Consider the following 15,502-nt stretch of genomic DNA (forward strand, 5'->3'; position numbering starts at 1 on the left):
TGAGGAGCCAAACTACTGCAGATATCCTGGGGGACTCCATTGAGGTCAGTGGAGAAAAGCACAAAAAGAAAATCTTTCCTAATAAAGATGCTAAAGAAAGGTCATGTGATCTTCTAAATATATGGCATCCAATAGCGTTTGAAGGTCTAGATTATCTCCAATGATTGTACTTGGTGGATGCTTACCTCACTCTATGGGAATTGAAATGAGTGGGTGTAGAGGGGCTATGTGCTACTAGCAGATATCAGCTGAACTTCCATTTTGATGTAATCTGGGTACAGACTTTGGTTGTGTATACATTTATGGGTGAGTTCTTGTTAGGACTCTTCTTACAGATGTTTACAATGTCTTTTGTTATATATGAATTACTCAAGTATTTGATGGTAAATGAGCCCTAGCAGAAGTACGGGAAGTTTTGTAGATTGTTGAACTCAACTTTAATACCAATAATCCTAAAAGCGAATCGTTTCTGGAAAGAGTTTTGTGTTATTTAAAGTTCAAATGGTTGTTTATTCAGTTCTGAGATCGTGCAGCTTTGCTAAAGCTGGCCATTCCATTCTGTAGTTGTGACAAAGCTCCAGCAACATGGGTCAATATTCCAAACTGCAATGTCACACTTGTTTGCGATATTATAACAGTATCTATGCTGTTTTTTGGGTTGTAGAACATAGGTTGGTTTTTTGCCACGTGAAATGTGGTTACTTGAAAGTGTTTGATACCAATTGTGCCTTCAAGGTTGAATAACTGAAGTGGTGCAAAACATACTTTTGTGTCTGTTTCCAATGTTTGATTCTTTGGAGAAGAAATTGTCCCACAAGATTAAGCCCCATGCTGCAAAGTGACACTTTTCGAATGTTTCTGTGCTCCAATTTCTAGTCGCGAGCGATATCTCAAAGCAAGACTCACTCCGATGATCGTAAGGAGTCAGAGGAGGGAGCCCTGCAGAGGACAATTAGAGAATTCTAGGCTATACGTGGGAAATACATGGCAAAGGATTAGCAGAACCAGTCACAGAAAGGGGACTAGAAGATGGACTGGTGGGCGATATGAGAAACTGCAGTTAATTAGGCCGTGCGTGCTTAGATCGGTCAAGAACCTAGATTCATTTGTTCAACCTCTGATGGCTTGGTCGCTGCTAGCAGCGAAGAACCCATTTCTAAGGCCACTGAAGTGGGGCTGCTGAGAAGCCTACGTACTAGTTTGATGGTTGTGGAGCCGGAGGCCTAGTAGAAACCAGCGGTGGTTACCCAACTGCTATTTCAGGTAGATAGTGGGTCTGCAGGCAGCCTATGAGTAAGGGACTCGTGAGCGCAGGGCATTCGGTAACAAATCAATGTGCTTTCTAACCAGTTAGCCTTCATTTAATTGGTGACAAATGGTGCAAAGTGCAATTTCTTAGGTGGGCATGTTCTCACCACAGGTGCCAACAATCTCTTTCAAATAACCTGCTTAGATATTCATACTACTAAATCACGCATTAAACTAGGGTGATCAGATCCGCCTATTTAGACCACCTTTCTGTTGTTTTTATAATGCAGCTATAATAATGGATACGATTTTCCAAGCAACCGATCTACCACAAAATCTGCAGAGTGTGAGACTGTTACCTGTTCTTGTGAATGCATGCACTTTTTTAAATTAGGCTACATGTTTGGGAACTACTACTTATACTAAAGAACTAAACAATATGGCAATAGGTTTGCAGTGATTCTTTCAGAGGTATGAGCTTGTGCATGTGTCTTCCAGTTGGGTACCTTGCTGGAATCATACAGAGCTAGGGTGGAGTGCATGCATGCACACCCATGAAGACTGCTCAGTAAATCACCAACCCGCTTCTTGCTGCTCCACTGTGCAGGAATTGCTCATCAAAACATTTGTTCGGTTGCTTGAATTATGTTGCTTTGCCTTTTATCAAAAGGAGAATGTGTGTTCCGTTGCGAAATGTGTTCACATGTGCGTTCATTGAAAGCTAATCAAGTGTTCCCTTTTAGGATATTCTTGAGAGAACTAGAAAACTGTGTCGCCTGCCCTGAACTGGTTGGAAGGTGTTTCCTTGTGAGGGTATGTATGACAATATGACACATGACTGCAAACTGAGCATATGCTTACCCTTTTTATCCTCTCTCATGTTTTGGACATGTATCTTAAGCTTCAAGTAAGGTAACCTTTTTTTTTATTGTGCGTTGCAGTCAAATGTTTAACTTTTTACGCATAATGTAAAACAAAACCATGGTCAAGAAAGAGGATGCATACCATACATGCACTTAAAATGTAAGATTAATAACTATTTTTTTTTTAAACATACAAAAAAATACATGCCATGAAATTAAAAGAGAAAGAAGAAAAAATAAAGAGAAACATGCACTAATACATTCTGATACTTCAATTTCTTAAACATAATTGACGTTGTGATGGGCAGCACTTTCCCCATCGCTACTTTTCACCATCCTCTGCATAAATGATTAGTCCCAACGACTCCATCTCCTTGTCCACGGTGATGATGATAATTTATTTCTTATATAGCGCTTCACACCCATAGGTCTCACAGCGCTCACATAACAGAAGATATTATTATCCCACAGAGTGGTACTCATTTTATTGACATCAAAAGGATGAAAGGGTGAGTTGACCCAGACGGGATTCGAACCTGCAGGCTCCACACAGATATCAGGGTCGAGCGCTTAGCTCACTGTTCTATCTGACCGGTGATGCATAATTCAGCCTCTGCAACTTGCCATATCTTTGTTAAGACCAGCGTCATGGATGGGCTATAACCAGACACACCATTTAGCCAAAAACAATCGTTTATAATACAGTTCAAATCTTCCTGTTTCCCATAATAATTTGCATTGGTACTCCAGCACACTGGACATGAAGTAGTAATGTGCCCAATTGTGTCCACCTGCGTGGCATCACCACATAGTCTGCATTTGCATTTCTCAGCGGGTGCGGCTCTCCAAGCACCCTTGTAAACATTGGTAATTTGATAAACCTTACTAGCATAAATATTCACCTCAATGTAAGAGAAGGAAATCGATAAATATACTGTGGTTTCTTAGATGGGAAAACATTCTTGAGACAGTATTCAGGGATTTCAGACAGGCAACATGATTACGTTTCATGGCCCAATTCCATTTCTCTGCACATCTCTTAAGAGAACTACATAGTTTGCCACTTTCATGACTCCAGCCGGGCACCCGAACAATCTACAACAACGAAAATAACTCTCATTCAATGCCTTAAAATCCAACAGCACAGGGCATGTCCTTTGATCGATTCCTGTCCTTAGCACTGACAATACTATACCTTCCTCTGCACACATTGCTTTAATAAATAGCCAACCCCTGTTTATTCTAATTATTGTGGCCAATGACGTTAGTCCCAATTCAAGTCGGATAGCTCCTACTGGGGTGGTTTTAGTAAGACAAAGTATTTTCCGCTAAATAAAGCCTTCAAGTTTCCTCGCCCATTTATCAAAATGTACATACTATGTTTCCAGAGCATGCGTTATGTCTGCTGCTAGCTTTGTCTGTAGATTGTAATCATCCCCTTAATACTATATTCAGCATCTCCATGCACAAATCTCTTGATGGATATTATAATTCTGATGGCTTGATCAATGTCACCTTTTCCTGTACTGATCGTGTATCCCAAATAGCAATAGCTATACACTTAATCAAGTGCATCCCCCCCCCCGAGAGTGAATGCAATATCTGTTTTTCTTAATCCATCCAAAACTCATACATTCAGACTTCTTCATATTCACTGTAAGACCATTCGGATTGGCATATTCAAGCAGTGCTTGAGCATTTCTGCATATGCCATGTACGAGCTATCAAATACAACTAGGTCATCTGCATAGCCTAGCCATGCAGTTTTTGTTTGGTCCAATCTCTTAGGGAAGCTGTTTATATAAAAAATATATATCACTGTCAGCCATGAATAAATTAAAAGGTACTGCCACCAGAACGCAACCCTGCTTCACTCCTTTTCCGACATGGAAGGGATCGGTCAATTCTCCACCATTCAATCTGATTCTGGCGACGTTATCATGATGCAACATTTGGCACGTACGTAGCAAATCCTTTGGTGTGCCCATTGACTTCATTTTTTCCCATAATTTATTTCTATCTATTGTATCAAATTCATCAGCAAAAAGTATAAGAAAATATATAGTCTAAGGACATTCTTGCCTCTTGCTTGTTGTATCAGGGAATAAAGAGTTAAAATATTGTATGTAGTTGATAATCCCTTGTAGAAACCCGTTTGGTTGCAATTTAATACTTTATTGTCTTCTACGCATTTATTTAATTCCCATAGGATACGTGCCTCAAATATTTTACTGGGCACGTCTGAAAGTGAGAGGAGCCTATAATTACCTGGATCGGCTTGGTTACCCTTTTTGAACACAGAGATGAGATGGGCCATCCGCCATGACTCTGGAATCTCACCTAGGTTTTCAAATTTTTCAAATAAGATCAACAAAATATCCAACCAGATGAAAGGGTTAGCCCGAATAACAGCATTTGAAATGCTGTCCGCTCCCGAGCATGAGACGATTTCAATGGACTTATTATGGTTTGAATAATTACACTACCAAAGAAGAGTGTTGGGGAGCCCTTCTCTACGGTAGGCTGTGCACTAGCTTTACATTAATGTGTCAGGAATGTATCCCAAGTGTCTCCACTAATACAGATGACTGCCAAGTTCGTTACATTCTTTTGCCTATCGTTAAAGGTAGCCCGTCGTTGCTTGGTATTACCTGTGTTAAGGACTACATAGAATTCTTGCCAAGCTTTATTAATTGCAGAGGAATTATCACCCTTTATCCAATTTCTGTAGTAATTTTTGGCTATGTTTTTCTCCTGTTGCTTCCAACATAAGTCACTCATAATATTATTAATAGGTCTCAGTTGCTGCTAGTTATTTTGCATTTCCAATGTTTTAGTCGTATGTGTTGTATTCTATTTTAGAAATGTACAACTTCCCAGATCAAAATCTGTCGGCTATTGAGGTGATCCAGTCCACAATCTGATCAGGAGAGGCTAATCGTCTATATTAAAATTCCACTCTATTCATGAAATTAGAGCTGGCATCCAAATTATGATCTGACCACCCAATTTGTTACCCCCACCAATAATCTGCACCTCCACCACCATTTTCTTTCTGTCTCTGTATACAAGCATCACATTTTAACATTCCAGACAGTACCCCACAGTCACTATAATCCATGAAGGAAATGTTCAGAGTGATGCATGCGCTATGTGTCACCTCGCATCCATATATATCCATAGTTAATCATGGAGGACCTCACACTGTTCCTCTAGGTCTTTGCTGCTGGTATATCACCTTATCACCTTGTACAAAGCCATTCAGACTTCATAGCTCCAGGTCATTTAGAAATTCTACACAAGAACGGGCAGATTTTCCAGCCTTTATCCCCCCCCCCACCACTCTTCTCACTCATGGAAATAATACCCCCAACCGTCTTGTTATAATATAGTCAATACAATGGGCATTTAGATCTCCTCTGAGCAGGACCCCAATATCTACTTTCCTGGACACACAGGAGGCAATTGTATCCTAATTATGCAATTTTGAGTCTTCAGACGCTACTCCTTCCGGAGGGTCGTACACATTCATAATCAACACTTTACCAGCAGCTACCTCAATTTCCACTGACAGTACATTGTGATTATCATCTTCTGTAAGCACTTCTCTAGCCTTAAAACGATTTGCAGACATTGTTAACAATCCACCAAAAGGACAACCTGATTGGCCTTTACTATCATGCTTACAAAAGCAGGAGAAGCCACCAAAATAACACCTCGCCCATGAGCCCGGTCTCTTGTAACATAACTATATCAGCGGTACAGAACAGATCGCTGGAGCCGCTCAGTGCAAATAAGTGCATATGACCACGGGTTTCCATGATTTTATGGTAAAATAATTATCAGGATTTACTCGTTAGGGGAGGAAGAAAAGATAAAATGTTGCTGGTAGCGGGTCAGCCTTTGGGATTGGCACCATATTTTCCAGAGCTGCCACTTCTTCATCCTCCTTCATTTGCCAGTACCAAATTCCCAGTTGGTTCCAGTTCTATCATAGACTCAATTTCCCCAGCTAGCACTGACGGTATCCTCCACAACCGTTGTTTATCTGATTTATGTTTTCTTTCGTTCCCCAGGATCCAACAAGTTAAGTTACCACTTTTGTTTGTTCCTCTTTGCTTTTCTGGCCATTTTCTTACACGCTTGTTTTGCTTTCTTTACGCCCATCCCATCGTCCTTTTCAGAATCAGATAGCTCTGTCAGGAAATAAAGGCTCAGTAGTTGATTTTTTTTTCTATTTTTCCCTTCTGTGCTTTTTTCAATTTACGACTTTCTTTCCTAGTAAGCACCAAGCCCTATATCATGCCAACTCTGAGCCGCCATATCGTCCACCTGCTCCAGGGATGTGGACTCTAATATATTAACCTTAGTTAATTCTTTTTCCACAAACTCTGCAACTTCCATAATTCCCTCTGTGGCATCTTTAGTTTGATTGGTATCACTACTAGCCAGTTGACCTCGAGTTATAGAATAATCATTAGCATTTTTACTTAGCTCCACTAATAAACTAGACATTTTTTGCATTTCGTTATATATGTGGTTACACAATTTCAATGCTAAATATGTGACCTCATAGTGCTCCTGGTTGTCGTCAATAACCGCAGATGGATACCTTTCTACTTAAGACCCACCCTTCTGGGTCTGAGTAGCATCCCTCTTGACGGAGCTACTGCGCTCAATCACTGTTACTTTGGGTACTAAGCCAGTCACCCTAGGAGGGCAGGACAGCCTCTGCAAGAGCACTAAGGGGTCCTGATTTTTCTGTTCCCCGTGTTCTTCAGGGGTAACTGACCCCGTTTTCATCACTCTAAATTTACACACTCGCTTTGCGTTCTTGTGTCTTCCAGGGGCCCAGAAAAGAATTTATTTTGCCTTTTTGTAGTTGAAGATTATCTTTCTCTGAGCCTTCTTCCCCTGCCGCAGATGAAGGTCTTCCGGGGACACTACTCCCTTGTGTGAACTTGTCAACCTCCATAGCTGATTTCTTTATGCATGGTGTACAACTAAAACACAACTGAAAGCTCAATCACTTAATGTACCCAGCGTAACATATGGGGATACAAGATGGATGTTATCACTCAAGTGTCTTGGGAAATTGGTTTGAGCCATGCATGAACGCATTTGGGACTGTGCTCTTGCCCTGCATTTTGTGCAAGCTCAAAAGAGTGAACGTGGTGATGCCAGCAATTATTTAAAGTAAGCTTGCATTGGTTAGAGCAATCCCAGCTTTGACTATTTCTGTCAAATTTTTTAAACACAATTGCACCTGCAGGAAGCACCTTTGGGAAGACTCTCTTCATTGTCCAAAAAGGATCCTTCACTAGTAAAAAAAAATAGTTCTGACCAAAACGCCTTTGCTACATTTCAGTTTACAAGCTTCTATAAAAAGCTGCTGTACATAATTTGTTAGACTGACATTTGTTTGCTTACATCAAACTTCCTCGAAAGAGAGTGCACTACATGTGCTCTCTGGCTGCTGATCCAGAGGTATTCCTCAGCCTCCATTCTATGTGGGGAGCTTTTGAAGCCTCTTGGTGAGAGGCCAACAAAAGAACGGTTTCCAGCACCACACCACTTAAGCAAGAAACAAAAGGCCACTTTCTGAAGCTCTGCCAAAAAGAGCAAGATGCCTGCGTAAAGTGCAAATAATGCAGATAATTCTATAGCCCCGAGTCAGAAATAACATGCATAATACTGAGGTGTGAAGGGAAAAGGCCTCAAAGTTAGAGACCAACACTTCCCTGTAATAAATTAGAATAAAGATCTCTTGAGCTACATTACACAACAAGGCCCGACTGGCTTTTAGATGCAAAGACGAGACACTGGATGAATCCACCAGCAATCAGCCTGGGGATGAGTAGTTTTGCCCTGCTCAAGGGTTAAGCCAAGAAACTCAGATCCTCAAATCAAAGGTAATATAATCTGTCCTAGAAGCCATCTGCCCGAGGATCAGATGCCAGGCCCAATTCTTCAGGCCATCTGCCAAAAAAACGAACTTCCCACTTTTCCAGCTGGACACCTCCCAATGGCCAAGGCCTCTTAGACCAACAGATCCATCACTCAAAGCAGATGAGGCATTTATAAACGTGGTCAAAAGAGGAACTTTGTTTCAGGAAGCAACCCCTTGAAGAGCTGAGCAGTCGCCAAGTGCTGCATGGTCAACCTGCAGGATTGCTGCTGCAACATCATGCCAGAGTGTCGGCAGAAGCACCAGAGTCCAGCAAGGAACCCCCCCCCCCTCTCTCTTCCCCCCCACCATATTTGAAACTGTGACCAAGACATGCAGGAATAACTGCCTGCCGGAGCATGTAGACTTGTAACAGACTGATCACAGATGACTCTTCAAGCTTTCCGGGTGCAAGATTAACACCATAGATATGAACATGTTTTGCTCTTTTGTATGAGCCCCAGAGTTCTACCTACTGATTCTACACGCTCTTTACATACCCACGTTGCCCACCATTCTTTGGTTTTTGCACTCTGAGGATCATAGCTTTACTGGAGTTGATTGGTGAACTTTGGAGGTGGGTGGTTTAATATGGAACAGTCCACAATTGCAGTTACCCTTTGATTTGTTTGTCCGCATGAAGCGGTTTGCATTTTGCATTTACTACCCTGCTTACATATTTCTAAACTGATTATGTATTATTGTATTATTGCATGTAAATGTGTTGTAAGGTGTTCCCATTGCATGCCACAGCAATCCACATACCTTGCACCTGGGTGGTATGGTTTATAGTGAAAATTTCGAAACCAATATTGTAGAAAGACATTTTTTCGAGGAAAAAAAAGTCAAAAAAAAATGTCTAATTTTTTTTAATGCACTTTTTTTCGAAATGGGGGGGTTCCGCCAATCCCCCTTTTTTTAATTTTTTTTTGGTTTTACCCATTTTTTTTATCCCGAACCCCAAAATAAATATATAATTAAAAAAAACGGAATTCGACATTTTTTTTTCAACATTTTTTTGAAAAAATTATCATTCGACATTGTTTTTTCGAAAAAATGACCGACCACCGGGTGGTATCTCCCTTGTGGGATACTGCAAATCCTAACTTTTTTTTAACACCATGCAAGGGACATCTACCCCACACCATCTGGGGTGAGTTGGTGCAAAGGAAATGAGGGCTACAAGGTATGCTACTCCAGCTGAAGAATTTGTTTTTGATAGACAAATACAGATAAACCTGTACAGCTGCAACTTGTCAATCTGCAGAGGCACCAAGGGCCTACTGAGGCACCTCGATTGGTTCGTGTGGATCTGAGCACTCGTGGTTTGGACAGCCATTTAATTTTATCTCCAAATTCCATCAGCGATTGTTTGACCTTCTTTACTAAAAACATTCCCTGTCCTTGACTGTATGTTCTAAGAGAAACAAAGCCTACAGTCGGGGTTGGCTACATACTTATTAGGGAAATAATAGACCCAAAATGCTGACACGAGACTGGCCTACACTTCAGATTATTAAAATGTTTCTATCTGGAGTAGATTCTACTCTTGGCAGCTGTTTCCTTTTTGTTAGTTAATATTGTGTTTTGTTCCTGAAATGACTAACCCGACCCCCCTCCACAACACAATGGAAACATATTAAATGTAGGTGTGCTGGCTACTTCCCACGTTCTAGCAAAACGCTTAATGATTGTAAACCTTTGTTTGGTTGGCTCATCAACATTCTTGAAGTTACTGCACGACCCAGAGCCAATGTACATGGGTTCATGGAAAACTAGTTTGGGTCCGAAGTAGTCAGGCATGCCACTGAAACGGCTACAACCTGTAGAGCCCGTGATCATCGGCAGCCATGCAATGGAGACAAAGCCAGCACTCCAATCAGTGCTTCTTCTCAAGTGTAAGCATATTGGTTATCTATTGGTGGCCGCTATTTGAGGTGCATTCTGGGAAGAAAAAGATTAATCAAAGCAGCGTTTTCTTTCTTTTTCAAAAGTATTCTTAAATTGCATCAATTAGAATACAAAACTGTGATGCTGTGGTCACTTTTCTATTCTTGCAAAACTTGCCTTTAAACGCTGACCTGTTGTGCCTTCTTACCATTTGTAAAATGTGCGGCCCTTTAAGGTACTCAGTCAGGGATGGTAACAATAACGTGTTTGTGTGATCCTCCGTGGCAGTCCAGGGTTTATACTGCAGATTATTACACTAGGGAGAGTATTAGAGCACACATACATGCGTAGTGGTGGCTTTAACAAAAATAAAATGTACATTGAACTTTTATTCTGATACAAGCTTTAGCCTTGTTAAAGCTCAGAGAAGCATGGGAAACAGTCACTGCTTAAAAACATTTCATTTTCTATTAATGTACGTGTTTTGAACAAACTTACTCTCATTCATAAATTACACAAATCAACAATAACCATAGACGAATATCCACTACGCATACTGTACTTACAATAAACGACGTACAATATATTAACTAGATCCATTTGTTAGATAGACATAATTACTATATAGTGTTTGTAAGATTGAATTTTTCATCACAAAATTAGGTTACGAATTGCCCAGTTTAATCAATTGTTCTCACAAATGCATGGCTCTTAACTAATGTACCACTTAAAGATCATTCAACATCTTTATCTCTCTGGTTTTCTTACTACTGTGCTACTTCCAGTTCACACACCACATTCCACCTACACAAATCCCCTTTAATACATAACTCAATTAAATCCATTTGGAATCTTTTGACGAAATCCATCCAGCATACAAAACCCTCTATCACCTACTACCAAGCAAAACATCATGAATACATTACTCAATTTTTCCCTGTCCTCGCCTTTTTGCTGTAGCCCACACATGCACGAACACCAAGGATTACATCTCCATCGACCAGTTATCTCTGACTCTGGGAGCAAATTTCATTTGCATATGTCACTTATTTCAGAATGGGGTTTAGATTAGAGACAGCTGTAAACCCTCAACATTTATAGGAAGTCTGTAACGGATATCTTCCCTAGTGCCCTCTTAAAATGCTAGACCCTGTCCCACATAAATAACTTCTCTTGGGTTACCTGTACATTTTATTTGAACTCTGACTCATCACCTATTGTGCAATAGCACCTTGAAGCGTCTCGTGTGCTCGATGGAATTACCAATAATGATTTCACACCCAAATAACCAGACAGACTCAAAGAATATGGCAAAGTACTACTTTATTATCAGCTCAATAAAATAAGGTAATCTGGTGAAAAACAAACTGCAGCCCACTCCCTCACACTTCAATTTCGATTCCACACAGGTTTTATACCTAAATGTACGTCAGCTATGATGTCATCATATGTGGGAAACTTTAAATAAACTATTGAAAGGAGCGATTGGTTATCCTCTTCGACCCCCTTTGTGCCTTGCAATTATTCCTTGATGTGGCTTCCTTAATCCCAGGCCAATAGGCACCTCTTTGTTCCTCACATTGAGTTGTTTTTCCAGGGTCTCCTGACTCTGCAGCCCTGGTCTGTCTCTAAGGTAGCTCAATTGGGTTCAACACAAGTCTGACGCCTATCTTTTTCTCATGGCCACTTTAGTCCCGTTATGTTTTCATCTGAAGCAAGTTTATATAGGTCTCAGCTACCTTGCATTTCTGCTTATGTATATTCACTTCATTTCTTCTCACTTATTTCTTTGGTGCACACGATTTCTTCAGATTTGATTACATGTTTCTCTTGTGACTTCAGTTACAACTTTATTCTTTAAGTATTTGCATATCGTTTGTGTGTCCTCGTGACTTTTCTTTGTGACATCACTCTGCAGCTGTCAGTTTGTACTTACAGCTCTTCTATGTCCAATAGTTTGTCTACATCCTCCTACCGTCTCAGTGCGAGGGCACATTCAATACGGTTGTCTGATTGCATAACGTCTCTCATACACTCAGTGCGCCATTGGGACAATACCTGGTGTCGCACGTAGTGCTCTTCTAGTTTTGTTTCAATATGACAGAAAGGAGGGGGCGTAGTCTATTAGTGACATAATCGTCTGCTCCTCTAAAGTATAACTTGTCCATCCTATCAAAGAATGGCTCTGTTAAGAAAACCATTTAATCTTGCTGATTTCCCACCCACTTCAATGGAATGCACATCATTTCTGCTGACTGTTTAACACCCAGACCTGATTTTTGGGAGCAGGTTCTTTTGATACCTCTGGCTTAACTGATTTGAATCTGGTGGCACTGTTCATTCCTAACGCCTCCGAGTGCAGCAGGACCCTGACCCCCCATATGTCTATTGTATCACTGGTGCCTGCCTTAAGAAGAGTAAACCTCATTTTTCCCTTCTTTTTGGCGGATGGGATTTTTCTTATTCTAAGTGAAACCAGGGCATGCTGGTGGCAGTGGTAACTTTATTTGTACCTCTTTGGGAACACTTTGTGCATCTTTTCTACCTTAGCAGGTGGCAGAAAATTGTGCACTACAGAGTTGAAATGGGCTGACCATGTTTTAATCCCATTCTTTGTTTTTGTTGTCTCCCTTATGGACTTAGAGAATGTGGCCATATTTGGGCATCCTGTTCACTGGCCACAGCCCAGGTAGTTTTCTGTTTGCAAAGAACTATCTTTGACTAGGTATGGGACTGAAGATGGGTGTCTTTATGCTGTTCGTCATTGACTGGACAGCCACCCAGAAATGTTAATGTAGCAAGTCCCTTCATGTAATGGTTGGGGTCCCCTCTGCTCTGGAGGTTGGATAGTAGAAGAGGATCTGGAGCCATTCTTCACTCGGCTACTGTAACCAAGGATTTGAGTAGGCCTCGCGGATGCCAGAGGACTGCTGCTAGACCACAATTGCACCAACCCTTCTATCTCTAGGCTAACCCCTGATTTTCCATCTACAGACCTCCAATGGTACCACCCAACTTTTATATTTTGGACCTAAACAGTTCAAGCCCTGATCATGAGGTCCTCGCCCCAGAGCTCTAAGCCTTGTTTCTGGAGAACAGCATTTGAAAGTGGGTGGGGAGAGGTGGTCTTCTGTTGTTGGAAACTCATTCAGCCTGGCGCTGTGAGTCAAGCATCCTCCTTGTAGGCATGGGACCTCGCTGCAGCTTCCCATCGCCAAAAGGGAAAGTTTTGGCACCAGAGTTCTGTTGGAGATGCCTAACGTGCCCCATGGTCCTCCCAGATGCATGCCAGAAAAGCCTGATGTGACTGTTTTCATAGTTGTCATCCAACATCTATTCTGCATTTGTAGCCCCCAATCTTCCAATGCTGGAACCGACGATGAGAGAATTTGTGTCTAACAGCCCTAACTTATGTGGGGTTGTTCATTGTCTTGCTCAGTGAATGGGATGCTGGGTTGCTTACCTGTCTTGTACTGCCTCTATTAACTACTGTTCCAAGCCCTATTGCTCCCTAGGGGAGGACTAGGAGTAACATTTCAAACTACCACTAAATTGCCAAAAGCTTTTTACTTACCTTGAGCATTGGTGGACTTTGTTCTTAGGATAGGGTTGGACTTGCTCGGAATAGTGTTGGTGTTGCTATTGAAACTGTGTGAATTCCCAAGTGTGATTGTTTATGTATTGTTCTCCAGCATGGGGTCTGGCATGGATTCACATGCTCATGAATATTCCCGTCGTCAGGCCGGGAATCCTCGGTATAGAAAAAAAAATCAGTATCAGTTTCGTTTCTGATCTGTCTTTCTTAGTAGTAACCAATCACTGGTCTCTGGGTCATACTGCCCCCAGCCAATGTCTGCCCTCTCCCTAAGCCCCACCTCTGGCAGCCATCCTCAGATTTTTACCGCACGTTCACGTGTTGGGATCCTCGTGCTATTGCTCTCGAGCTTTTGCTGCATTTTCGCACTTTTTCAGGAGATTTTTCTAATTTTTCGGTTAAATAGAGCCTCAAGCTCCACCGTTTCTACATCCGATCAACTGGGATCCGCTTCAGTTTTCTACGCCCCTCAAGGGTGAAGATTTCGTCGAGTTACGCTTTTGGAGGATTCCAGAAGTTCCAAGGCCTACCCCGGACATAGCCCAGGAGAAAGGAAGCTCGACGCCCGGGAAGCTGTTCAGGACCTGCCCTGGATGCCAGCTTCAGAATGTTTTCAAAGAGGACGAGCATTTGTTATGCCTCTACTGTCTCCATGAGGACAAGACGCACACAGAGAAGGACTGTGCGTTTTGTGGGAACATGTCGGAGCGGACCATGATGGAGCACCACCTCCGTCTCGCCAACTGGCTGGAAGGGAAGAGCCCGTCAGGCGAGAAGAAGAAAAAGAAGTTCAAGCGGTCTTCTAAGTCCTGTGAAGACGTTCCGGCGACGGGGGCCCAACAAAAGGCTAAGCACTGCGAGTCCGCGGGCACCGGGAGCGCCGAACGGTCGGGCTCCTTGGCTGCCAGGCAGGGCGCATCCTCCCCGGCGCCATCAACCACGAGCCAACGCTCTGGCTCGGGTAAGAGGAAGTCTGAAAACCCGGCAAAGCTTCTGAAGAGGCCCCGGTCGATCTTGAAGATTCCGGCAGAGGGGGAGCGAGGCTCGGACCCTCCCCCCAAGGTGAAGGCCCCAGGCGTACAGAAGGTGACGATGGCCTTAATTCACCCTGCTAAGACCTCGATTGAGGATGTCGCTGCGGCCCTGGCTCAGCCTGTGGAGGCTACACCAGTGGAGGCGACCTCAGGACCCAGAGTCTCCCTGCCACCACGGAGGGAGTCTTTCAGGCCCATTGAGAAGACCCCCACGAAGTCCTCGTTGGAAAAGGTGGGGGAGGGGCTGGTGGCCATCGTGGATACGGACACGACCTATGAAGAAGAGCTCATCGAAGTCGTGGAAGAGGCCCAGCCCATCGGGAGGGATCCCGACGAGGGCGACGACGAGAGCGACGATGTTGCCGACGAGGCTCCTTAAGGGTCCTCGCACCCGTCGTTTCCGGCGCCGCAGGACACTTCGGAGGCCATTTTGTCAGCGATTCGGTCCTTCTGCTCGGAGATGAGGACAAGGTTGCCCCTCCCCCCGACGGAGGTACCTGAGCCAGACCCGACGGGGGAACCGGAGCCAGGACCTTCGGAAGGTCCACCGCATAAGAGGACGACGACGCATCCTACGCCACCTCTCCCACCTCTGCGGCCTGCTCTGCCTTCCCCACGGGGATGATACAGGCACTGACGACGGAGGCGACGACGGGACGTGTCCCCCGTCGCCCCCTGCTCGAGCGTCCCCGCCCGACGAGATTGGATCCTTTCATGCCATGATTTCCAGGGCATCCAAGCTCTTCCAGCTCTGCCCAGAAGAGAAGAAGGAAGGGTTCCTTTACCAACGGCGCAAGGCTAAAAGGAAGACGGTCCTCGCCGTACCGCTTCTTGATGACATCTGGGATGAGGGGCTCGCTCTCCTCAAGAACCCTGCCACGGCGCCGGCAAAGAGGGACCGGTACGAGAAGTACCGGGTCCCTGA

At 43.3% G+C, this 15,502-nt stretch overlaps 1 protein-coding gene across 13 annotated transcripts in view; it reads left to right on the forward strand.

The window, feature by feature from the left end:
• Positions 1-15,502, forward strand: part of MCF2L (MCF.2 cell line derived transforming sequence like) — an 892,749-nt gene that overhangs the window by 728,024 nt on the left and 149,223 nt on the right. For all 13 annotated transcript variants that reach the window (XM_069637167.1, XM_069637165.1, XM_069637161.1 and 10 more), the window contains one exon: positions 1,992-2,061. In XM_069637167.1, the coding sequence (XP_069493268.1) occupies positions 1,992-2,061 (70 nt within the window). The remainder of the gene's footprint in view (positions 1-1,991; positions 2,062-15,502) is intronic.

This window comes from Ambystoma mexicanum, chromosome 7p, assembly GCF_040938575.1.
Source record: "Ambystoma mexicanum isolate Mex_15411 chromosome 7p, UKY_AmexF1_1, whole genome shotgun sequence".
In the NCBI taxonomy this organism is placed as follows: Eukaryota; Metazoa; Chordata; class Amphibia; order Caudata; family Ambystomatidae; genus Ambystoma; species Ambystoma mexicanum.